The 26,088-nt window shown below is 37.1% G+C and overlaps 1 protein-coding gene across 4 annotated transcripts in view; it reads right to left on the bottom strand.

Moving 5' to 3' along the window:
* dennd4c (DENN/MADD domain containing 4C) overlaps positions 1-26,088 on the bottom strand; it is a 214,285-nt gene that overhangs the window by 144,105 nt on the left and 44,092 nt on the right. For all 4 annotated transcript variants that reach the window (XM_084404122.1, XM_084404123.1, XM_084404124.1 and 1 more), the window contains exon 2: positions 3,419-3,729. In XM_084404122.1, coding sequence (XP_084260248.1) covers positions 3,419-3,717 — 299 coding nt within the window. In that variant the 5' untranslated portion in view covers positions 3,718-3,729. The remainder of the gene's footprint in view (positions 1-3,418; positions 3,730-26,088) is intronic.

Genomic DNA, 26,088 nt, shown 5'->3' with positions numbered 1-26,088 from the left:
GGATAGTGGCATGTGTCACTGACATTATTGGCATGTGCCAGTGGATAGTGGCATGTGTCACTATCCACTGGCATTTATGTCGAATTTTGCATAATAGGTGCCCTTTAAGACAAACTATGTGCAAATTCATGTCAACACTATTGCAGAGTATTTTCTCTTTAAAACTGCAGTGAAAAAAAAGAGTCTCAAAAACAAGGTTTGAAATCGTTGGTGTTTCTGACGTCACAAACTACCTTGTAACCAATCACGTCAACGTGCTGGCGAGCTTTAGCATACCATTAACAGCGAACTAGCAGGGGTGTCTCGAAAGATGCCAGGTTATGGTAACCCGGTATGGTAACATAGTATTACTATGTTGTGATGAACTATATGATTTTCTCCACTGATGTTCTAATTTGTTCAAAGTGTTTCTGATGATTGTTAGAAGGCAGACTGAGATGGCGAATGTGAACAAAGTCTGTGTAGCATTAGCAACACATAATTAGCTGTTTGATAACATAGTCAAGCAAAAGGCTAATCATATTAATTACCGTTACGTGTCCGACGTTGTAAAGAGTGATACCATTTTTACAGCGTTTACTTCAGTAAGTTGGCCAAGTGAATCAGTGAGCTGGTGCGAGTGGACTGGAGGTGGAGTTAATTAGCATATTCATGAGTCCGCGTACATACTAAATGAAGCAAGGGTGTAAAATTGCATTCAAGCTATTTTAAGGCATGAAGAATTTTTTTCACAGGAAAAAACTTTTAATTATGTAATTTTGGTGATCAAAGATGAGTTTTAAGGGATAAAAAAGGGACTTTGAGTTGTTCCAAACCTGTATGAGTTTCTTTCTTCTGTTGAACACAAAAGAATATATTTAAAAAAATGTTGGTGAATAAACAGTTGACGGTAGCCATTGACTTCCATAGTAGAAAAAAAAATACTACGAAAGTCAATGGCTACCATCAACTGTCTGGTTTCCAACATTCTAGGTCGTGCTAGTCCATGTACGTTTTTGATGTTGTCAGAGAGAGTAACCTCTGACCTTAATTGCAGCCATCTTGTTTACTCAGTTGATGCTGATAGTCACACGGTTAAAGTAGCTCAATCTCTTCATCATCTTTGCAATCATTTATAGAAGCTTTGTCTGTAAGTATTAATGCATTACTAGAAGCTTGTTTTTCATCTTTTGTTTGGAATTAGTGCCAGGAATTTTAGGATAAAATTGATATTAAGAGAGACTTTTCAGTACGATGTTACATTCTGATTGGCTGTCAATGTTTTTATCGGTCATCAGCTGGAAAAAATCATTCTGAAAGTGATCCCAACTATATTATTTTTTTTGTGCCAGTGTGCTGTTATCATTATAGTTGTGATGTGGACTCTGTTATTCTTTCATATTTAGAACGATTTCTTTATCATTATCGTTATAGTTATCGTACTTGGTGTTAAACGGGCTTTAGGCTGTACTCCAGCATAACTTTTCTTGTGATGTGCCAATCTTTTGTCTGACTTAATTTTCTGTTCTTGAGCTGAGGTTTCTGAGTTGAACCACACAAAAAACGTACCTTTTTACTGAATAGCAACATCTAGCAGTGTACAATAATGACACTGCAACCTTATGTTTAATTTGTCCTTGAGATCTTTTTTGTTTTGTTTTTGTGACTCACGAACAAAAAATAGAGGGCAGACTGTTGATCACTCCATTGTCACTCCATTGAAAGTCCATTTCCCCAAAACTGTTTCAAAAAGTTCATAGACAGATTATCTCTATGTAAGTGCATTGATCAATGTTTATATGTGAATAAAAGCCTAAATTAAATCTGTTCATCGCATAAATTCTATTCCATGTTTTTGCTGAAAACCTGCCGCTAAAATATAGCCTATAGCTAGAAAAACATGCTATATTTTCGTTCATTGATTAAAAATATTTACTTTGAAAGATTGAAAATGATACAAAGCTAAAATAATAAGTCCTTTTTATATTCAGAAGCTTTAAGCCGTGTTAATTAAACTGTCCTTTAAAAAATATGGTAATCTGCTGTAGCACCACAGTACTGAATAATAGGTGGTGTGCTGTTCAGGCACCCAATTATGCAGAGACACTCTCTCTGGACTCCAGAGAGCCCAAATGGGATATGGAGTATAGATTTAAAAGCTTTAACACAGTAAGTGCCATAAAATGCCATACTAGCGAGTGCATTACACAATATTGATATTTAATAGTATAGCATGGTGAGCGAAGACAAGATACAATGGGTGTTTGTCATGCCAAATCACAATGAACATTTACTAAAAAGGGGGATTTTAGTGATAACTAAAAGGGGAAATGGTGTCCTTGCTGTGATTTGGTTATGGTGAGGATCAGGGAGGGTAATGATTCAGGCAGGGGTGGGACTGACGGTGGCAAAGTAGTAAGCTATATCCATAAAAGAGTGAAGACCTTGAGCTGAATTTTAACTCACTGTCAGCTGATGCTGAATGGAGACCACAAATAGATTTTGGATGCATGTGCCCCACTTCTGTTATTCAGCTATGGATATGGGATAGGTTGTTTATGACTAGAAAAATTGAGTATATACAGTGAGGAAAATAAGTATTTGAACACCCTGCTATTTTGCAAGTTCTCCCACTTAGAAATCATGGAGGGGTCTGAAATTGTCATCGTAGGTGCATGTCCACTGTGAGAGACATAATCTAAAAAAAAAAATCCAGAAATCACAATGTATGATTTTTTAACTATTTATTTGTATGATACAGCTGCAAATAAGTATTTGAGTACCTTAGAAAATCAATGTTAATATTTGGTACAGTAGCCTTTGTTTGCAATTACTATTCAGTCATCTACCCCTACAAATTTGTATTATCTTCATTCCATCATAGTCCAGAATAAGTCGTAGTGGTGCACACATTTTACTAGGCTGCTTGCAACACTGAATGCTGAAAATCTGTGTGGGTCTCATGAAAGTGGTGGCTGCAACAACAGTGCTTTGCACTGACTACAGATAAACTTGATTCATGTCAAGGATGGCAATAGCTAGTAAACTGCTGATCTGCCAATTAAAAAAAATAGATCTAAAATTATTACATAATATTATTCCAGTTACCGGTCCACTTTGAAAAATATGGACACCATTTTATTAAGCTTGTCCGTTTTGATAAATTACCTTTGCATTTTTTTGTCATTAACTTAAAAAGTCCTGCAATAGGGTTCCATGATTATGACAAGAATTTCCAACGAGCCTGGATGGTCTTGATTCAAACAGATCATGCAGACACTCCCAATGCTCTTGCAATAATGAGAATTACTTTTATGGCTTCCACACTAAACAAAGTCATAAAAACCTGTTTTGACTTCATGTTTGACTTCTGTTTACATAATAATCTGTTCAAGGGTACAGATACACAGAGGGACAGCCATTCACACTAAAAACTCACCCAACGTCAATGAGTGGGGGCTTTCCATGACCCCTCTTGTAACACAAGAAGAGTTCTGGGCTCTTGAGGCTGCCATGGTTGAGATTGGCCGGCTGGCCGCTGTAGGTGCTCTCAATGCATGTGAAACCTTCAGGCACAGTTTCTCCAGCAGACTTGTTGATGACAGCCAGGTCTGTGATAGATGCCTTGGGTCCACTGGACTTGGTTTCAGATAAATCCTGTTCTAGTGGTGTGGACTTGTCTGTGAGGCCAGCTACAACGAAGTAGTCCGTCACGCGGTGACCCTTATCCTCAATCATGGCTGGGCAGACCTGTTTGGAAAGAAGCAACTGTTGATTTTGTGCATTTCTAGGTTTTGGAACTTTTGGGCACTTGTGAACATTTAGCAAGGTATGTTGTTATGGGAAGAAGGAGGCGGGAACCGGTGAACGTTTCACAAACTTTAATCCAGAATAAACACAAAATGAAAGTAAAAGCGGCAGCCCCTCATGGACGACTGCCGCACACACATAAACAAAACAAAGTCCAGGCCTGGTCCTCTCTCGTCCTTCCCTGCCGTCGCTCACCCTTTTACGCTTCCAAAGCTATGAGATAGGTGCAGCGCGCAGGTGACCCTCATTAGTAATCACACCACTGTCCAATACAGTACTGTGCAAAAGTCTTAGGCACGTTAGTATGTGTATATATATACACAGTACCGTTCAAAATGAAGAAGTCTCTTATGCTCATCAAGCCTGCATTTATTTGATCAAAAATAAAAAATAAAACAGTAATATTATGAAATATTATTACAATTTAAAATAATGGTTTTCTATTTTAATATACTTTGAAATATAATTTATTTCTATGATACAAAAAAGCTGAATTTTCATCAGGCATTACTCCAGTCTTCAGTGTCACATGATCCTTCAGAAATCATTCTTATATGCTGATTTATTATCAATGTTAGAAACAGTTGTGCTGCTTAATATTTTTTTGGAAACTGTGATACTTTTTTCAGGATTTGTTGATTTATTTATTTTTTTAAATGCCGGTTCTTTAATTCTAAATAGAAATCTTTTCTAACAATATAAATCTTTACTATCACTTTTCATCAGTTTAACACATCCTTGCTGAATAAAAGCAGCTCACGCTGCACACTGTCTTGAACACGCTCAGGACCGTTTGCCTAGGCTGTGTATTACAGGTCATTTGGTTCTGTCTGCATATATGTTTTTTTGACTCTAAAAATGACGGCACCCATTGACTTACATTATATGAAACAGCAAGGACCAATGATGTTCAGCAAGTGATATTAATGGTTAATTGATCAATTAAATATGTAAACAAAAGTGGACGGTCTCTTCAGAAGACTTGAATTAAATCGCTCCATTCAAGTGGATTACTGTTACACTGAATCTTGTGGTATTGTATTAAAGTTAGAAATTCCAGTACCGTGACCACTAATTCATGTACTTGTAAAGTAACTATTTTCTACAAAGATCTATGATTTGATTGAATATATATTGGTAATTCATTAAATATCGCCAGCTAAAAAGTAAATAGTAACTAGTACTTTTTGAGAAGAGTACTTTGTTGTACTTTTACTTAAGTACTTTTTTGACACCTGTACTTTTACTTGTAATTGAGTATTATTTCAGCAATGTAACAGTACTTGTACTTCAGTAAAAATTTTCAGTACTCTTTCCACCTCTGCCACTCAAAATGTCTTTGATTGGCTACAACGCTCATCGATGCAACCTTTCATGCCATGATCTAAATATAACGCTATAAACACTTTTTACGATTAGTTAACCTTGAGAGCTGTAATAATAAAAACATGCTAAAAGATTTTGAGAGAGTTCCACATGTAATACTTTACATGTAATGTTAGCCAATCAAAGAAGTGGGTGTTTACACTAAAGTCTTACAGCAGACACGCCCCATCAAACAGAGCATTCAGAGGGCTAAAATCAGGGTAGGAAAATTGCCTTTTATTTCTGAATTATGAAAAAAAATGATGTAAAAATCAAACTAATATTATATGCACGACATTGCACACCAGGAAACATAAAATAATAAAATATAAAAATAATGCCGTTCATGGCCCCTTTAAAATTGAGTGAAATTGAAATGGGCAAGGCTTAAAAATACATTAAAAGGATAAACTTTCATGATTGCGCAGCACTGCAACATTATGTGAGCATAATTGCTGTTTTTAAATTTTGACATTACATGTAGCAAACTTTCTGTTTGGAAAACTTTAACAATTATTTTTTTTTTCTTTACTTTGCAGTTGCCAAGATTAACTAATTGTGAAAAGTCAAGTTACCTTTATTTATATAGCGCTTTTTACAATACAGATTGTTTCAAAGCAGCTTTACAGAGATAACAGGAAAATAATGCAACAAAGTTTGTTTCTAGAAGAAAATAGCGTGACAGTCCAGCTTAAGTAAGTTCAGTGATGGTTCCTTTTGTTGTAAAAAAAGTTGTTAATCTAGTTTATTAATATACAGCCACTCTGGAGAATGGTGTCAATGCAGGCAGATCAATAATATTGTTGAATATTAAATGAAATGTCCCCAACTAAGCAAGCCAAAAGCCAAAGGCGAAAAAGGTGACAGTGGCAAGGAACCAAAACTCCATCATGTGACAGAATGGAGAAAAAACCTTGGGAGAAACCAGGCTCAGCCAGTGTATGATTATGATTCAGGCAGCATTATAGGTCAGAAGTCAGATTGGATTGGAACATTCAGAATAAAAAGTGATGATTACAGCATAATATTTAGATCTACTTCCACTGAATAAAAGGTTGCAGCAGTGAGGCCATCCACAGATCCCAGTCTGTTGAGCACATGAATGCTACGACTTTTCCATTTCCATCTGCACTCTTACGAATGCATCATTATAACTAACTCAGTGCAAACATTATGTAAATGAGATATTCATTGAGCAGCACAGACATCATCATTGATTATAATAGGAGTTTTGGTGAAAGTGCAGAACACAAGTTGCTGACCTGCGCTAAAATTAAAGTGATTTACAGCTCCATTAAAGGGTGAATTGTCATAAAGGGTGAATTATTTGATCAAAACCATTTAGACACTGGTTTCATCTACAGATGCATAAACAGCAATAAACAAATGTCTGACTGTACATTAGTCCTCCTCACATATAAATAAATAAATAATATAAAAATAAATAAAAATCACTGATCACAGATTAGGTATTAGAATTAACACGGTTACTTACATATTGCAGTATTACTATCGGGTCCATGTCCATATCTTTCCTAAATAATGTGTGTGTGCAAAGTATGTGAAGAATTGCAGCTTGTTTAACAAAGTATACACAGTAAAATGAATGAAGCAAACAAATAAAGCCCTACACGTTTTTAAGCCCTACTGTTCTAGTAGTTTTTCTGTTTTCAATATAACGCAGCAGTGGGTTGGGGCAATGATGTAAAGGTACGAGTTGATCTGTGCACTCAAGTCTTGTGCTGATATATTCCTCTCTATTACGTAATAAAAACCAGAAAGTAAGAAATTAGTCAGTTTGGCAACTTGGTTTCAATAAAAACAGTTTTTGGACTAACAAGTCCAAAGTTTGGTTAGTTTTGAGTTCTGAAAATTACGCTATGGTTTTATAGTGAAATTACTTCTTGTATGTAAAAGATCAAGGAAAACTTGATTTCTCAGGTCATCAGTTCATGACTCCTTTAAGTCTGGCTCTTTTATAAAAAGAGGGTTTATTTTTAAGTAAACCTGAACCCAAGATCCGCAAAACAAAATACACAACCTTGTACCAACAAGCAGCCCTCCTACAAAGTGAGTTGCTTTGTTCTGGGATATGCATAGAAAAAAAAACTGAGTGCATGGCACAGTAGGCATGGCATCATACACAAAGAGTCTAGAGAGAGTAACGCCAACCTGCACTGCTGTCAATGAGGCTGAGACTATGTAAAAAAATAATGTGAACTCTTAGCCATACCAAACTGTGGAAGGGAACAAAATAATGTATTTTTAATGTTCTTGACATGGCTGTATACAAGCCACTGTTTTATTAGCGCTTACTGTACTAAGGCTCACCCCTAAAACCCCAAACTTTGTGAACCAGAACATCCAATCTAACCTAACTCCAACCAGCAACCAATCAAAACACCCTAGCAGCCATCTAGAATACCCTAGCAACTGCAAGTAAAACTGAACAACACAACTGCAAGTGTTTTGTTTTTTTTCTTCATTTTTCAAAATGTTATGAACCTCATTTAAGCACTCCATTTATATCACTAACAATATCAGTATTATTTATAAAGAAAATGTGTATATTTTCTAAGGATTTAAAAATGTGACTATGACTCATAGGAGTGTGTGAAATTCTTACCTTGAAAAAGACAAGGTGCACAGTTTCGAAAGTTTAGGAAGCACTTCTCTAGAGGGTTTACTATATCTATAATCTCCAATCCAAGAGAAACTCAAGTCACCTCACTAATTAGATGTTACATGGTTACCTGCCATGAAGAAGTAGCTTACAGAGCACTAATTACAGGTACAGCCTACCCTAAGCATCCTGAGGTTAAACGCAATGCTTCAGGACACAACAATTATAAAACAAGATTAAAAAGTTCCTGTGGTGCTCCTATCCAATATTGAATCTGTAAATTTCACATCAGGGCTACACAATTTTGTCACAAATCTTTTTCTTTTCTTTTTTTGTGACAAATAGTGTGATTGCTGAATACTGTGATATAAACTTTGAGATGGGTAAGCATTCATCTCATGAATTGTTGAACAGCAGCTGGTTAGATATAATAGTACCAAACAATATGTCAACCAATGTACTGTGTCTCCAAATTAAATCATGGTTTGTCTATGCTATGTTCTACTGCTAATATAGTCCAGCCATTTTATGAAAAAAGTTAGGACAAATTGCAACAGAGGCAAACTCAACTGATTTTGTATCCTCAATATGCCCTGAATAAGGGGGAAAAAAAGCCCCGGAGAATCCCATTAGGGGAAAGTTTAGAAAAAGACCCAAATATAGCCTATTCATACGCCTATTCATTCTTTTTCTCACGTGAATGGGGTAAAAAATTTAACCTTTAGATATAACCATGACAATTACTGAGTTGATTACTTACATCAAGACAAATAAAAAATGTATAACAAGTTTTTAAAAATTGTTTGTTAGCATGGGCAAACTAATAATCTAATTACGTATGTGCTCATTTGCATAAATACCACAACAGATCTAAACATTGGGTATAGCCAGGTGGAAATGTCTTGTTGAATCTTGTTGACATATAACAGTAATAGCCTATACTTAATGTTAAGGTCTGAATGGAACCAATTTAGGCTACCGATGGGCATTAATACATAGAGGCAGGGAGAAGTACTTTAAACCAGCCTTTATTCATTATTATTGCAGAGATTATTTCACCAATAATAGTCGTACCACAGCTCAACACACATCCAGATGTTCCCAATAATTTGTAGTTAATCACCAGGTAATGTTTTATTAATGTAGGTTGAATAATCCATGTAATCCAATCTTTCTTACCTGAGTGACAGCTTAGTGACAGTTGATTGACAGTTGAGTGGACCTTGAATGAATGACTGAATCCTTATGGTGACATTTGTTCACCTCTATTGTCTTTTACTGTAAGATGTCAACAATATTCTACAAGACATTTTCACCTGGCTATATCCAATGTTTAGATATGTTGTGTTATTTATGCAAATTAGCGCATACATTATTATGTACCGTTTGCCCATGTTACCAAAAAATGTAAAAAAACTTGTAATCAATTTTTTTGTTTGTCTTAACGTAAGTAATCAACTCAGTGATGTTCAAGGTGATATCTAAAGGTTAAATTTTTTGCCTATTCACATGAGAAAAATAATGAATAGGCGTATGAATAGGCTATTTAGGTCTCTCTTTTTTTACTTTCTCCGAATGGGATTCTTTGGGGCTTTTTTTTTCCTTACTCAAAATCAGGATACAAAATCAGTTGAGTTTGCTTCTGTTGCAATTTGTCCTAGGTTGACCCCCATTTTGGCTTAAAATGACTGGACTAATAGGGCTGAAACAATTAGTTGACATTATCGACAACATCAACAATGAATTACATGTAATTTCATACTACTAAATTTTGAAAAAACAGGTTTTAATAATTGGACCAAAAACCTCAGCACGTAATAACCTAGAATACTGTTTAACACTTGATGGCTGCTCTGACAAGTCAGTTAGGAACCTGGGTGTGACATTTGACAGCAATCTTTCATTTGAAATCCACATTTCAATTTGTAAAACCACATTTTTCCATCTTAAAATACACTGCTCAACAAATTAAGGGAACACTTAAAGGCAGGGTAGGTAGGATTTATTAAAAATTAAAGATCCAAATTTGTTAAAACTTTCTATATATATCAATACATAATTAAAATGTAAGAACTCTGAAAAAAAGAGTATAAAAATCAAGTGACTCTAGACCGTTTAATCTGTATTAAACACAGCTCATTATTTCGATTCGGGACGAATCAAAGGATTGGCTTAGGCGACTGTCACTCTCTCGCAACCATGGCAACCACCCTTTTGCCACACAGCACCTACCCACTTGCGCGCGACCGTTTGATTTGAGGAGTGCGAGAGGCACGGAACCTGATCACACCTCCGTCCAGTAGATGGCGGTAATGCACTATGTTTGCAAGCTGCCAATAAAATCTATCGAAGAAGAAGAAGAAGGCACTGAACCTAGGAATACCAAAACAATGGCAGAGAAAGAGCAATCTAAATTTACAGTACCGGCATATGCAGTTAGTGAAGGCAAACCAGGCAAAAAAATGCCCCTTCCCCTCCGCTTGTCTCAGGTAAATAATGCGTCCTCTAGCTCAGCGGTCGGAGTCGCGCGTTCATGTGTTTTGGGGACGTGGCTTTGGAAGAAGCACAGAAATGAGGGGGTGGAGTGAATGGAAATAATGAGATGTCTTTAAAACAGTCGTGAGAGGTCTACAGACACTCGATTTTGATACTTTCTTTTTCAGAGTACTTACATTTTAATTATGTATTGATATGTACATAAAGTTTAAACAAATTTGAAAAATAAAATTTTTAGACCATTTCTACCTACCCTGCCTTTAATCATCACAGTATAACACCAAGTCAATTCAACTTCAGGGATATCAATTTGCCAAGTTAGGGAACATAAGTGATTGCGAATCAGTTTAACTTGCTTTGGTGCAAATGAAAGTGACAACAGGTGCACTAGAGAGGCAACTGCAAGACAACCCCGAAAAAGGGAATGATTTTGCAGGTGGTGGTCATAAACAATTGTTCTCTCCTTATTCTTCCTGACTGATTTGTCTTTAGTTGTGTTTTGTTAAGGTCCTTGTCAGTAGGTCTTGTCAAAAGCTAAACGTACTCAGACCACCGGGTCCGTTTGTGGTTCGAGTTCTTTGTGATATGTGAAAGCAATGAGGTCCTGGTTCGCGTTGCATTTCGTTTTGACATGTGTACCGCTTTTGAAGAAATATCGTACTACAGTGCATTCTATCTTTTGCAGTTCTGGTGTCTCCGCCTGGTGCTGTTCTGAGCACGTGTACAACCGAAGCACGCACACTAAAAGCCTGCAACGCGAGTACTGAACTAAGTTATCTTTTGCGTCTTATTGGGCTTAAACTGTCAAATACACACAAGGTTTACATAAACAGTCAGTTATGTCTAAAGTAAAAGTAGAGAGTTGGGAGAAAATCGGATGCCTGTCTGTATCCGTGCTGCATGAGCTCTTACACCTGTTTCACGCATACTCTGTATGCAGTGCGTGTTGTACTACGTGTGCGATGCAGCAGCAGCAGCACGCGCTATTGTGCTTTCACATATGCTGCATTTGCAGTGCGCAACTGATCCATGGCTGTATCAAAACACATTTACTTATTTTTATTTCAAATCCAAAAGTTGTTACTGAACATGGCTCGTCAGCATTGCGTACTCTTTGTATAGGCCTACACTCTTTCATAGATGTCACGTTTAAACGTACTACATTTAAACGTTTTATTCAATTTATTACTTTATATTTATATAGTAATACTTTATATTTATATATTACATTTCTGAAGCAAGTGGCAAAACATTTAAACAGGCTATATGTTAAAATCACAAACATTTTAAATTGAAACTTACAATAGACAAAAACAGCCGACTCTTGTCTTTTCTTTCGCTTTTAAATCTTTTACAAGAAATCCTGCAGGTCATAAAGAACTTTGTTTTTCCACCTCCACGAAGACACGAGTGCTATCCATTATGTCTCCTTGTTTACATTCTGTAACAATGAATAAACCTTAATTAAAATATGTAATAATCAATTAAAAAGAAATGTATCTGTATGATATTACGCTATAGGCACATTGGACCAGCAGTTTGGAAAATCAGTGTTTATATAAGAAATTTATACAAGAACTATCCCAGTACTTCTGTGATAATATGGATTACCCCAAACAAATACCCAGAAGCCTATATGAATCATAAGATATTCATTTTCAATCTTTTTTTTTTTTTTTTTTTGTATATTCAGAATATCGGAATTGAAGTTTTCATGTTATTAATGCATCTGCACAAATGTGTGGGCCCCTATCATGGATTAAAGGACCATTAGCTCGACACTGGCCGGAGTTTGTGAATACAGCAGAGTCAGTAAAGCTAAAGCGAAGTAAACACTACAATATTTCAACATTAAAATAATTGGCGATAAGAGATCTGGCCAGTGTTCCAGGGCATATTTGTATTCGCATTCTGGAGACCGTCAAACCGTATTTACAATGTATTTTTGCAGCGTTGAGCAATGTAGCCAATCACAGACATATCTGTTGATCTCTTGAATGCGATAGTCTCCGCTCAAAACAGTGAGTTTGTGTTCAGTGCTGAGTTCTACATGCTCGAGAATCCTCTCATGACAAAGAAAGTTAAGACACAATGTAAATAAGAGATTTACAGTGCATTGTTGAAGCAGCCAAGCAGGCCTTGAAAAGATTAGCTGATCGCGGCAAACGTGCTGTCAAAATGTTGTATTTTATTTCACATTTGGAAAATACAACAAAAAAGGTTGAGTGTTTTGAGAGAGAGCAAAATAAGGGTTACTATATTTGGGAACATATCTAGATACAAGGTTTGGTTTTGGTGAGAATGTAAACAATATTTAAAAGGAAACCAAGTCAAAGGCTGTTTCTTATGTGTAAATTGAAGAGTTTTAATGTTAGTCAATCCGTATTAGAAATGGTATATAAAAGTCATGTTGAAAGAATTTTCATGTTTAATATTACAGCCTGGCATGGTAAATTATGGCGCTGTTCCACTGCATGGTACGGCTTGGTATGGCTCACTTTTAGGGGTTATTCCATGGTGTACACAGTACCTAGTACCTGGTACTTTTTTTAGTACCACCTCAGTTGAGGTTCCTAGCGAGCCGTACAGATACTAAAATGTGAAGTGTAAACACTGCAGATCACTGATTGGTCAGAGAGAATCGTCACTGCATCATCATTGGATTTGCGACACGAGACCCCAAACCCGCTAGATTGAAATAGTCAGTAACAGCCACTGCAGTATCATTTGTTCGCACAACTTTTTTAAACGACTTGCTTTAAACGACCATTGTAAGCAATTTGAAAAAAAAAGCAGATTTGAAAGTTCCGCTGTGATCGTACTTGTCAAAGGTTTAATAGATAGCTGAATCATTGACATTTAGGAATAATATCGTGTGGGTGTTTGAATGGAGATTGCGATTTTTTAACGATTAATTGAGCTGCTCTAGCTTATGCATTTCTTCCTGTCAAAATAAGTTAGAGCATTCTAGTGTATGCGCTCTAATGCAGTAATAGGACACAACATGCAGTGAAAATGTATCTGTGCTAAACTTATTCTTAACTTCCAACTCAATCACTTGCGAGTGAAATTTTATAATTTATTAGCCAATGGCTAACAACAGCTATTGGCTAGCAATTATTTAGTTGCCTAGTGTGAAATGTAGATGCATTTATGAGTAATTTACTTGCAAATCTAGAGGGTTGAAAAGTGGGGAAATAATTAAACCTGGAGCTCTCAGCATCCTTATCACTATTCAGTCTGACACAGTAGGTTGGCCTTTTGTTGTAACCATAGCAACAGTTCCAACCTGACTGCAAGTATATGCTGTACTCTGACATGGAAATGTTTTGTTTCTGTTTTAATTCTTCTCCCTGAGGTCTACACGCTCTGTCTAATAAAAGTGAGCAGAAGAGTGTAAGTGATTTAAAAACTATATGAGAAAATCTTCAGTAATGCAGGGAGATGATACCTTTGCGTAGAGGATGGGAGAAGTATTACCGGTGCACATTTTACTTTCGCTTCTCGAATTAGTGGCAATTCGGGGGCTGCAATTGCTAGATTGCTGGGTTCATTATTATTCTTTATGATTATGTTTGCAGGTTCCCTATTAGCATTTGGTTTAAATCCAAAATAGGCACTTTTACATCGCTTTGAAATCAAATCTTCTGCCATCGTCTTGTCAGTCAGCTCGCCTCACGGGATAAATTAAATCTGACTCCTGCTGCTGATCTGTTCTGTGACTGTCTTTCAGCTCATGCTGAATTGAGCAGACACGTTCAGTTTTTAATTTTAGTGTCTGTTCTCTAGCTGAACTAAATGATTTTTATTACTATTAAAAAAATTAAATTAAAAAATGACAGTGGGGGGCGGTGCCGCGGTGGGCAAGTGATGTAATCGGTGTGCAGCTGAAAACCGTGTAACACCGATTATCACAGAAATCCTAGAGAGGTGACTGCCAAACATCTAATCCACCATACTAAGAGCCAGATTAATAACTGTAGCTCACATTCCAGAGAGAGAGAGAGAGAGAGAGAGAGAGAGAGAGGGGTATTCCATTGACGAACACATCACTGCTACCGTTATTCATCTGAGAGCATGTCAGAAGAGTGCTATGTGACTCATTGCTTTCTCTGATCACGGGCATGATGGATAAGGATGCCAGTCAAAGGTTTCTATGTGACATTATATATACGTTTTTTCTTTTTCTTTTTTTATCATCTCACATTTATAACATCCAGTTTGCAGACCTAATCTGCAACAATGGAAAACAAAGAGATAGAGATGAAACAGTATGAACATTTAATTTTCACAAATCAAGATTATAGTGACCAAAATCATGATTATGATTATTAATATTATCACGTTATTGTTAAAAAAAGGTCATAGAAATGCTCACAAAGTACCGATACACACACTGAAATCATTTCACCAAGTTTCATAATGAAAACAAACAAAATTAAAGCACTATGCAATTTTTGTATGCATAAACATTAAAACAATAACATTAACAACAAATGACGGATTTTAAATGTACAAAAATGCTGTTGGGGTGACTAACAATGTGACATGTTATTTACTAGCATACTAGATGTTCAAATAAACTTTAGACTAAAAGTTGTATAAAATAATAAACCTCACAATTCAGCCTTTCAAACTTTTTTTTAAGAAACGAGATGAGTCAAAAAGATAAATGATTATAGGCATTTTATCTGCTGTGTGAATAATTATAGATACCTTTTTATCCAGATCAGCCTATTTCGATTTTTAGAATGCACAATAGCTTTTCCATCAACCAGTTACAATTTACTTTTTTTTTTTTTTTACATTGTTCGGTATAAAAAAAGAAAACGGCAAACAGGCTGAATGAAAATGTAATTTTCCCTCAGCACTTTAGTAAAATCTCTTACAGCTTCCCGCCATGTTTTCCAATAGTATAAAGCTGCAATACCAGAGACTGCAGTTTGAGGATGGCAGTTTGTTATTTTTAGCTGTGCAAAAAGTTCATTATGCTGCTAGATGCTGTAAACTGTAAAATTTGTTTTCATATTTAAATATATTAACATAATCAGAAACAAACTACTTTGTAGTGTAAATAGTTTTCACATTAACTGCACTTTGTTAAAGGTGAAGTATGTAGTTTCTGTGACAGAAGAGGCACCTATCGGAATTACAATAATAAAGCATATTTTCAAACAACCTTACAAATGGCCCTTTTGTGCGTCAAGCCTCCCCCAACTCTTATGGGTGTGTGAACGCATTTCTCAATAAGTAACAGTAGGCTACTTTCAATAATAGGTCCAATATATTAGGAATACCTTTAACTGTGTTGCTATGTGTCATGATTAAGCAACTGAGTAGGCCAACACTCCGTCTAGAGTGAATGCGAGTGTTTTAATAAACCAATCCAAAGTATCTGCACTTATTTTAAACAAGGTTTGAGGCTGACTACACTGGAAACAAAGTAAACCTTATGAACTGGTACATTTGATTATGTAAGGTATTCAATGTAGCATGTGTTCATGACCTGTTTAATCTTTGAAGGTATAAATGCAGAGAATTTTGGCTTACACTTCTGTAAATTAAGCAACATGTATTTTCCCACATAACACATCAGCCATGGTCCCACACTGGCTAAACACCTCAGCCTGCTACAGTAGCCACTAGCCATGACCCCAAACTCTTGCAATAGGTTGAGCTGGAAAGAGATCTGAGCAGACCACTCTCAATGTTTCGATGGTGCCTGGGAGGCTCAATGTTTACACTTTTGAGGGAGATAAACCCGTGAATGGCATACTAATAGTAGTGATGAATGAACAATAAACTAGGTTAAGATGATTCATGTAACATTAAAACAAATGACATACTTCAACTTTAAGTCAGTTGCTTTGGCTAATAAAAAGTCTTGTTTTCCAAGAAAACTTTGAAACCACAATATAGGGTTGTATATATTGAAACAAATTTGCTGAATATTTCAAGAGGGTTTCCATTGGTTATGTTTAGGGTTAGGGGTTGGTTAGGACAATATACACATCAAATTTAAATAATTAAAAAAGTAAATCATTCCTGAAAATTAATCATACAAATGCAGAATGTCAGCGCCTCTAACAGAGGTAGTGCCGGTGTCCTCGTCAAGATATTGCTAGGTACCAGAGTTAAGTACATGTGTGTACAACTTAAAAGCACGGATCCTTGAAAGGCACTAACTCTATCACACATTTTGCTAGAAGTGTGTGAACCTCTGCTTGTTACACTGAGGCATTCTGAGCTGAGACAGCAGACACAATAACGGCGTTGAAACGGGATGCTCTGCGAATAAACTAGCGTATATCTGCTTATCACCTTTTTATGTAGTATTAGATGCCTTGCAGAGCATGCCATGCATTTGCATATCTGGACAGAGGATGAAGCACTGTTTGCTGAGTAAAGAGCAGTTCACCGCTTGAAGCGAGGTAACTGCTTTTACTGTGAAAGCAGTAGGATAGGCTTTGCCGAACACATTTCCCAGATTGTATAATGTTTCCTGGCAAGCTTCAAGGGTCCTGTTGGTATGGCGGCTCGTTTCCACCGAGCGGTACGGTACGGTACAGTACAGTTTCCGTTTCCACTGTCAAAAGTTGTGAATGATACCAAAATGCCGAACCGTACCACTTCTTCGGTACCCTTCCGTTGGGGTACCTAGCACAGGGGTAAGGTACCTAAAGGGTGGAGCTAGACTCACTGCAGAACGTTGATTGGTTGACAGAGAATCGTCACTTTCAGAGACGTCAGAGTGCTACAAGGGCAATGACAACATAACTGTTATTACTTCTGTTACTGTGTCACGAAATGTAGTTTTAAGATTTTTTTCAGGCGAGACTGTAGTTGTTTAAAGCTCAAATCTGTGGTTTATTTATAAAGATTTATGAAAATTTGATCCAGGTTGTGGGATCCATTCTAGGCGATCACCAGGCGCTTGGCGCTCATGTACCCCACCTGGAACAGCCTTTCCTCGGCTAGTCCTTCTGACGTTTGCCGCTGACTCTGACGTCTCTGTAGTGGTTAAACATGAGATATAATTTGTCTTGTGTAGACCTAACAGGTGATCTTTGGTCTCGTGAATCTATAATTTGTTCATAAACAAATTAATCGTTTTGGCTGGGGGCTAAGTGAAGTTTCATAACTTTATATATTTAGGCTATTTAACTTTACCGTTGTAACGTTAGACTAGAGCGTTGACTTTGTATGTTTGACTGAATTGTTTGCTTTCTTTCTTAGGGTTAGAGTTAGGGTTAGCTTCGTGTACCTTTTACTTATACTTTTATAATGGCTTTTATTGATAAAACTGAAATTTAACAAAAAGAGACAGGGTTGAGTTTTGTAATTTTTAATTTTATTACAGTGAAGATGATCGGAGTACAAATGCACATATTGCCTGGACCATATTAATATGTATAATATTTTTAAAATTTAAACGAAAAAAGGCAGGGTTGTGTTTTATATTTCGTTTTGTTATAAATAAATAGGCTAACGTTATACATGCAGTGAATATAATCAATACGTGTTGCCTGAACCACATTTGTGTGGCAAATATTTAAGATTTCTTAAAATGAAAACGAAAAAAAGGCAGAATTGTGTTTTATAACATATTTCGTTTTATTGTCGCCTAAAATGTAGCTACAGAGAGAGATAACCGGAGTAGCAGAGCGAGCTGAGTGACGCTTTCAAGAACGCGCTGTTACATTTGCAGAATTACCGGACTCATTCTCCTGAGTCGGACTTGGCAAGTCCGAACTTTGTGTACTTGGTATTGAGAAACGCCTAATGTTGGCGCTTGGCTTATTGTGACAAACAGTTACATGCCAAGAAACAAGAACAAGATCTACTGTATGACATCCATTGTTGTTTACTATGTCGCTTTCTTCTTCGCGCGAAAATTACGTCGATTGCTTCTTTCCGGCATAGGCTACACCATGCCTATCATGTATGGTACTGTTGGCGGTGGAAACGCAAGTCAGATCAGGGTTTACCGTCCCGAATCGTACTGTACTGTACCGTACCGTACCGCTCGGTGGAAACGAGCCATAAGATAACTAGTTTTCGCAGTACAAAAGCCTATAATAATCCTCTGCTAAATTGAGCAGTGCTTATACTCTATTAACATTGCTTCCCTTCACCGAAAGCAAAGTATTCTGTTTAGGCGCTGGCTTTCCCCACTTCCCTATCATTCCTTTAACTTAAAAGAGCACACCTATAGCGGCCAGGCATGGACCGCCCCCCTTTTCTTATGTGTGCAGTGTTTTAACTAGGTCCGCTGGACTTTTTTGTTATAACAGAATGGTGGCTCACAGACCTCATTGTTGAACCACTGATATAGCAGTATAGCTGAATATATAGAATCTATAGCAGAATGAGCTCTGTCTATACAACTTGATTTCAACTTGATTTTGTTTTTGGGGTGTACTAGATTATGTACATGCTTGATTGTTAAAAAAAAAACATTATTTGACAAATTTGACAATTACAGCTCCTCTCTTAAATTTATTTTAACCACTCTAAGGCTGAATCCCAATTCTCTGTCTTACCCCTTCCCCTACCCCTTCGTCTTACCCCTAGCCCTTGTCCCTCGAAACCGAGTGGTAAGCGCTAGGGTTGAAAACATACCCCTATGAAATGAGACGCCACTTGGTTACGTCATCATACATCATACTCCGGCGTCCCTGTGTGATACAGGACAGTATATTGTAACGAGTGGAAATAAGTATGGCCCCTTTAAGAGCTGCGCGCTCTCTGTTGAACGGGCTGTTATGGTACTGTGCCGTGCGACTCGAACAACCCCATGTATGTGGGTCATTTCTGTGTTGATGCTCATTATTCTTGCTTTGTTTTATTGAGTGACGCTGTGGAAGGCAAGGTGGAGCGTGTGGCAGACAGTTGCAGGAGTTTGATTTGTCAATAAATTGCGAGTGAATCGCCTCCGTGAGTCTGTCTGGCCTAATACTTCAGCTGCGAGCTATCCTTATTTTGTTTCCCTCCTAACACAACGCGTTACAATATGTAAAGCACGTATATTTTTCCTGGACATGTCGCCTGGATTTCGGGATCACCCAAAATGTCCGGGATTCGGCTTTTGGTTTCTGCCGTCGCTATTCATTATGCACAGAGTGTTGTTTCAATCGGACTGAATTCATTCAAATCGGTGAATCTGAATGTAGTGTTTAACGTACATGAACGCTAAACAAGTGATCGGTTTATGTGCGTTTTAGCATTGCTTAAATTCCTGTGTTTTCGTATCAGTCGGGATCCGTTTGAAGCTGAATACATGACCTGCAAAGCTGGCACATACGTGTCAGTGTCAAATAATGAAACGTTACACATAATGAATGGCGACTGTAGAAAACAAAAGCCGAATCCCGGACATTAGTCAGAGAAATGCGGGACTGATTGTGCAAACCAGCAATGTATCGTTAGCATAGCCTAGCGTAGCAGACCAGCGATTTTTAAAAACGTTTAAAAACGTTTCAGTTAACAACATGGTTGCAAATATATATGTACATGACTGTGTAGAGCACAAAACAAGACTGTCATAATTTTTCAATCAATCATTTAAGCCGAAAATGAGACTTTCTTGATGGTATGCCCGCCATTGTTGCCGGTTGCGCAGTGCATTCTGGGTACCCCTTGGTTTCAAGTAAGCTCGCGAAAATTCTTGGTTTTAAGGGGTATCTACCCCTTCCCCTTAGCCCTACCCCTTGATCAAAATGAGAATTGGGATAGCCCTTACTCTCACGTGAACGTGCAAAACTAAGGGGAAGGGGGAAGGGGTAAGGGGAAGGGGTAAGACAGAGAATTGGGATTCAGCCTTCGTTCATCCGCCTTAACTTTTCCAGGGTGGAAAAACAGCGATAACATTCTTCATCTTTTCTAGCACAGCCAGGCCTCATCCCCTTTTTTGCGAATTCCGTGGGCGGAGATTGCGTAAATGAGGAACATAGTGACTTCACAAGATCCGGAAAAAAAATGCATTGTAGTCCAAACGACCCGTTTGTTGTAGTTCTTGAAAAGTGGATTCTGTTCAATAAAATATCTCCCTTTGGAGGGGAGCTTTGTAAACTTGCAGATCTTGTTTATGCTCAAACAGCAACATTACACACTAACTAAAGTTGAATACACACTAACAAAAGTATTGCACATTTCCAAAAATAAACACCCTGTCACATCTCCAACAATTTCCCCCTCACCTCCACACAATTCACCAAGGACTCTTATTTTGTAGTGTTGTTCTTCTCAGAGTCTCTCAATCTGTTACACCGTGATTGTTGCCAACAAAGCAAATGTATTTCTTAGAGCATATTTTAAACCACCTTTAAAAAAAACTGCAATGAAAACATCTGAATTGTTATTCTGTTCAGGAGGAGACAAAATCCTCTTTCACACAAAGAATATTGTAAACACTACTGTTGCCATAGCAATAAACTCTAAAGGTTCATGTACAAATCACTGCAATGTTTTGGAAATTAAACATTTAAATGTGCGAGAGTAGGCCCATCCAAAATGAAATCTCTGCTAGTATGAAAGTGACTTTTATAGCCTACACACAATGACTGAAAAAGTGTTTTTTGTTTTTGGGATCTCGTGGCTGTAAGCAAGGTACATGGATGCCAACACCTGTATTGGTTTGGTGTTAAACCAGTGCTATTCTTGACCAAAATAAAATGAGCAAATGCAGGCACTTCTTGTGATTCATAAAGTTTTGTCCACCACTTTGTCTTTGAAAGAAACATGCAGAGTTTATCCCGATACCTGGGTGAATGACGGATAAGAATTTAAAATGTGAAGAAAAATAAAACTGGCAAAAAATTTAAATTGTAGGACTTTCTATACTTATTAGAGTGTTGTGTATGTAATGCAATGATATTTACACATTTCAAGAATCTAATTAACCATTTTTTTGGTGAATCAGATCTTTTTTCCCCATGAAAATGTCATTCCTGGATAACGTAATGAATTTTTAAATTAACTACATTTCTACCATTGTTGGCATATACAAATGTACTGATCTCTATATTTGGAGCTCAACAAACAATTAGTGCTCGGAAAACTACATTTTAATCACAATTAATATAATCAATTTGGGATTTCATATAGACATGGGCTCATTTTTGGCTGCTGATAACTCAAAATTCAGAACCAAATAAAAAAAAAAACCTGGAAAATGTTTAAAAATGTTTTCCAATAAAGTAAATAAGACTTGTTTTATCATTAACTCAACAAAAAACTGAATTGTGTAATCTAACACACAAATATGGGTTAAATTAATTGCCCGTGTCATTGTTAGCCGGAATGACATACTGTTAGCCGGAAGGACATTCTGCAATATTTTTCAGGATTACCATAAAAACCATCATCAGTATCATTTTTCTTTCCAACACTCAAACTTGAAACAAAGTAAGAGACACTGACAAGTTTTTAATGATTTAAAAATCTGTAAAATTTATAGTAAATCTGTAAAATTATAATGCTTAATAAACAATGGCCAAGGGTATAGTCCAACACATTATACAGCTAAAACATTTAGGGCCCTATTTTAACGATCTGAAACGCAAGTATCAAACGCAAACGCAAGTAACTTTGTGGGCGGATCTCGCGGATCCCGACGCAAATCTAAAATGTGTTGGTCTGAAGTAGCTTCATTACCTCATAGGTGTGGTTTGGGCATAACGTGAAATAAACCAATCAGAGCATCATCTCACATTCCCTTTAAGAGCAGGCGCGCTTGTTCCATGGCGGATTGCTATTATAACGGCGGATTGCTATTATAACGGCGGATTTGCCAGACGCACGCCAGGAGCGGTTCACAGCCGAGGAGACCGACGTTCTCGTCAGGGCCGTAAAAGAGACATTGTATGGGGATGGAGAAACCCACCCAAATTAGCTTCGGTTAAACAGGCGTATAATAATTTGGGTAAATGTGTAAGCTAGATTTATGCCTATTTTTTCACATCTTCATGGGCACCACAATGATTTCCCTCATGTGGAATATTTTTCCTTGTAATAAGGTATGGTTTGCAAAAATGGGAACTGCTGCTTCTGTGTAGATGAGAGAATCAAAGTGTATGCGCGTTGTGCTCACGCTACATTATGGCCAAGCATGCGCCCTTAAATATTATCTGAATAACGTGCCACTGACTTTAGACGAGGTTTCTCCTCGTCAGTGGAGGAATTGTTTTCTGTAACTGCAAAATAGCACCAGGGAACGTTTGCACCGGAAAACGCCTCCTCTTTTCACTGAACCGCCCCCGGGAGCGCAAGTTTATTCCCTAATTTACAGAAGTGCGTCTGTGGAGGGAAAAGTCCGCTGTGCGCAGGTGCAAAATAGGAATGATACATGCGTCGCTGTACAAAGTCAATTGCGCTGGGTGCAAGATAGGGCCCTTAAGGGGGCCGCACACCGGACGCGCAGCTCAGCGCCGCGCCGCGCCACGTCTAGGACAACTCTCACCTGAAAATCCGTTAGCATCAGCAATATTCTGATTTATGTAAATAAATATAAAACTAAATGTATATTGCAGCACACAGTGATGTCCGTATATACATTAACTACGATTTGAGACACATAAATGTAAATTTAATATAAAACTATGTAAATGGCGCTCTGTGGCGCGGCAGGATTTTGAACACGGTCCTGAGCCGTTGCTGGGCGCCGCGGACATACGCCGAAAGTCGCCGCCGGTGAGTGTACTCTCATAGACAATAATGTGTTCGAATTTAAAAGACGTGGCGCTGCGCCGAGCTGCGCATCCGGTGTGCGACCCCCTTTAGGCTTATTGCAAATAAGTCAAGTCAAGTCACCTTCATTTATATAGCGCTTTAAACAATTTAGATTGTTTCAAAGCAGCTTTACAGAGATAATAGGAAATTAAAGTAACAGAGATTGTTTGGCTTTACAGCATCTCTAGAATAAAGTTATTGTCCAGCTAAAGTTAGTTTTGATTGATTCACTTCCGTCGCAAAGATCATTAGTTATTAACTTAAGGGCCGCTAACACGACACCGTTCTAACAGAAAACCCTAAAGTTCTTTCTGCACAAACTTTAAAAACGCGAACCTGATGGCCTGCACATGCGTTTTACGTGTTTAGATTATAGGAATGTTTATAGGAGTGTGAACCTATTTCGATTAATATTTCAAGTTTGCTTGTTACTGATACATTATCACTCCACTGAGTCATCACTATAATACCTTGCTCTCTTTTGTCCAAGATACTCAGCCCTAGTTTCTGCAACTGCGTTTATCCTGGCTCTGAACCGTCTCTGCCTCTCTTTATTAGACAGAGGCATCTGGCAGGACAGAATTGACCTTAAAACACCAGAAGCTATACTAAAGCTTTAATAAAATGTTGATAATTAATAAATTTGATTACATTATTCATAATTTGACCATTAACATTACAAAATTTAATTCAATGATAAAGACCCATGTGACTCATTGAATCATATGAAATCAAGTTGAATGACAGCAAAAATATGGCAAAAAACATACAATTATGTAAATAATGTTAATTTTAATAATATAACTATAGTAACCATGCCTAAAAGTTTACAAATGTTAATTAAAAACTAGATTTTTATGCATGTCATTCTGGATAACGGATGACATGTCCTGGCTAACAGAGGTTTTTTGTTATCCAAGAATGACATGTTGTTATCCAAGAATGACAAAACAAATATTTTTCTTTATAATCAGGCACTAACTTAACCACCTATGGAAAACTACAATTTAGCTATCATCGCTTAAGGTAATCTTTTAGATCAAATAGATAGTTTTTTAATATAAAAACATTATAAATGGTTTATCAGTGTTATCCAAAAGGACACATGATATTGCTACAAAGTGCACCAGTGACTGAAAAGGTCAAAATATCAACATTTTAAGAGACGCTTCCTGACGTTTGCACATGTTCTGGTGTTCCTTCGGGTCTTCTTTTTGATACAGTATTATGTCACATGACATGCCAAAATGCATTATGGTGTAAAATGGTCATTGATGTCTGTTATCCAGGAATGACATTAGAGAAATCACAATTTGGGGACAAAAGTCTTTCTGTCATAAAAATTTAAATAAGCTTAGTATTACCACTATATTTGTAGGTATCGTTGAAAACATCAATACAATTATGCCCAAGTAGATTTTAAATACTTTTATTTATATTTTTTACATTTTTGTCGTATTTTTGTATTCAGATTTTAAGCCGGGACAGTTACCCGGAATGACATTTTAGGACTTTTGAGCTCAATAGTTCCTTAAAGATTAATTATTTATAATAAATTCTCACATGAGTAATTAAAGAGGGGGAAATTGAGTCACTTATGAAGTGCATTTAAAAATGTATACATTTTTTATATTATGAATATGCTTTGGACACCAGAATTGACACGCCACGTCATTGACCCACCTACTACCTGAAAGCGGCACTAAAAATGTCCAAGACTTAGCATAAATAAATATGAGGTTGTCTAAATGCACAAGGGGTATTGATAATGCTCCCTTGCAGACAGGAAAAGAAAAGAAAAAAAAGTGCAAAAGGCATCCTCAAATGAAAACTCCTCAAGACATCCACAAATGAAGTACCTTGAATTGTATTGTCGAGACATAACTGCCGTAATCGCTTGATTTAATAGGTTGCTATAGGGATATTACACATTTATCTTGTCCAACACTGAAATTAATTAGAACCAGACCATAGCATACAAGACTAAACAGGGCTCTAGAGTGCGACCAATTTGGTCGCATATGCGACCAAATTTTGTAAGTGTGCGACTAACATTTTTCCTAGGACGCACGGCACCGGTGCACCTAACGTCCTCGCATCCGCTGCCTCTGCACGAACGTTTGTTGGCGTTTGTTCTCCTTTGACGGAACTCACACTCTTCTCTCACGCGATGCCACAGCTCGCACAACACGACAGCCCTGCTTAATGAGTGACGACGGAGGACAGAATTAAACATTCAAACGTAGCCTGGTTACACTTAAGGTCTGTTATATTAGTCTGATTTTATTTTAAATTTCGGCTTCCAAAGATTATAAAAAATAATATATTGAGGTAAAACCATTAAAAACTATCTACGCGCAACTTCTTCCCTTCGCAGCATTACGCTGTCATTTCTCCCTAAAACTCAGAATCAGAATCAGCACGATCGGTGATTGTTGTAAATGCAGTCTAGCTACTGTTGCTAAATTGCGGGACGCGTTTAAAAATTGAAAGAGCTATTAAAAACACAAAAATCTGCGCAAGAGATGTTGTTCGCATGGCGGCGCGCGCTCCGAAACAGTCCGAGACAAGCAAATTATACTTTCGGTTTCATGTGCAGATTGTGCGCGTCTAAACGATCAATTGTACACAAAAGCGTGTCAAAATTACCGGCTTTGAGATTCACTAAAAACAGTTTATGTCTTAAATGGACGTAGTTATGGAAATAGTTGGGAGAATATGGTGCATCAGTAGCCTATTAGATCTGCACCCGGTCTTAAAGGGGCCGCAGTCTAATAAACATGCTGACGATTGCGCCATTACTGCAAATCAAACAACAAGAGAAAAATCACTCACAGCTCTCGAAAGAATAACTCCAGCTTTGATAAGCATTAATCTATTTATGATAAATTTTACAGTGTTATTTTACATTTTATTACTTAATTAGATTTCTTTTTAGACCATGCCTGAACAGTAGTAGGCCTTCCTGAAATTAAAGCACTGTGTAGGCCTATATAAAGTGTATCTTTGTTTAATTGTTTATCTTTTGTTTATCTATTGTTTATCTTTGTTTATTATATATAAAACAAAAAGAACCATAAGAATAC

Source organism: Rutilus rutilus, assembly GCF_951802725.1.
Source record: "Rutilus rutilus genome assembly, chromosome: 3".
Lineage (NCBI taxonomy): Eukaryota > Metazoa > Chordata > Actinopteri > Cypriniformes > Leuciscidae > Rutilus > Rutilus rutilus.
This window is presented reverse-complemented; position numbering and strand designations above follow the sequence as displayed.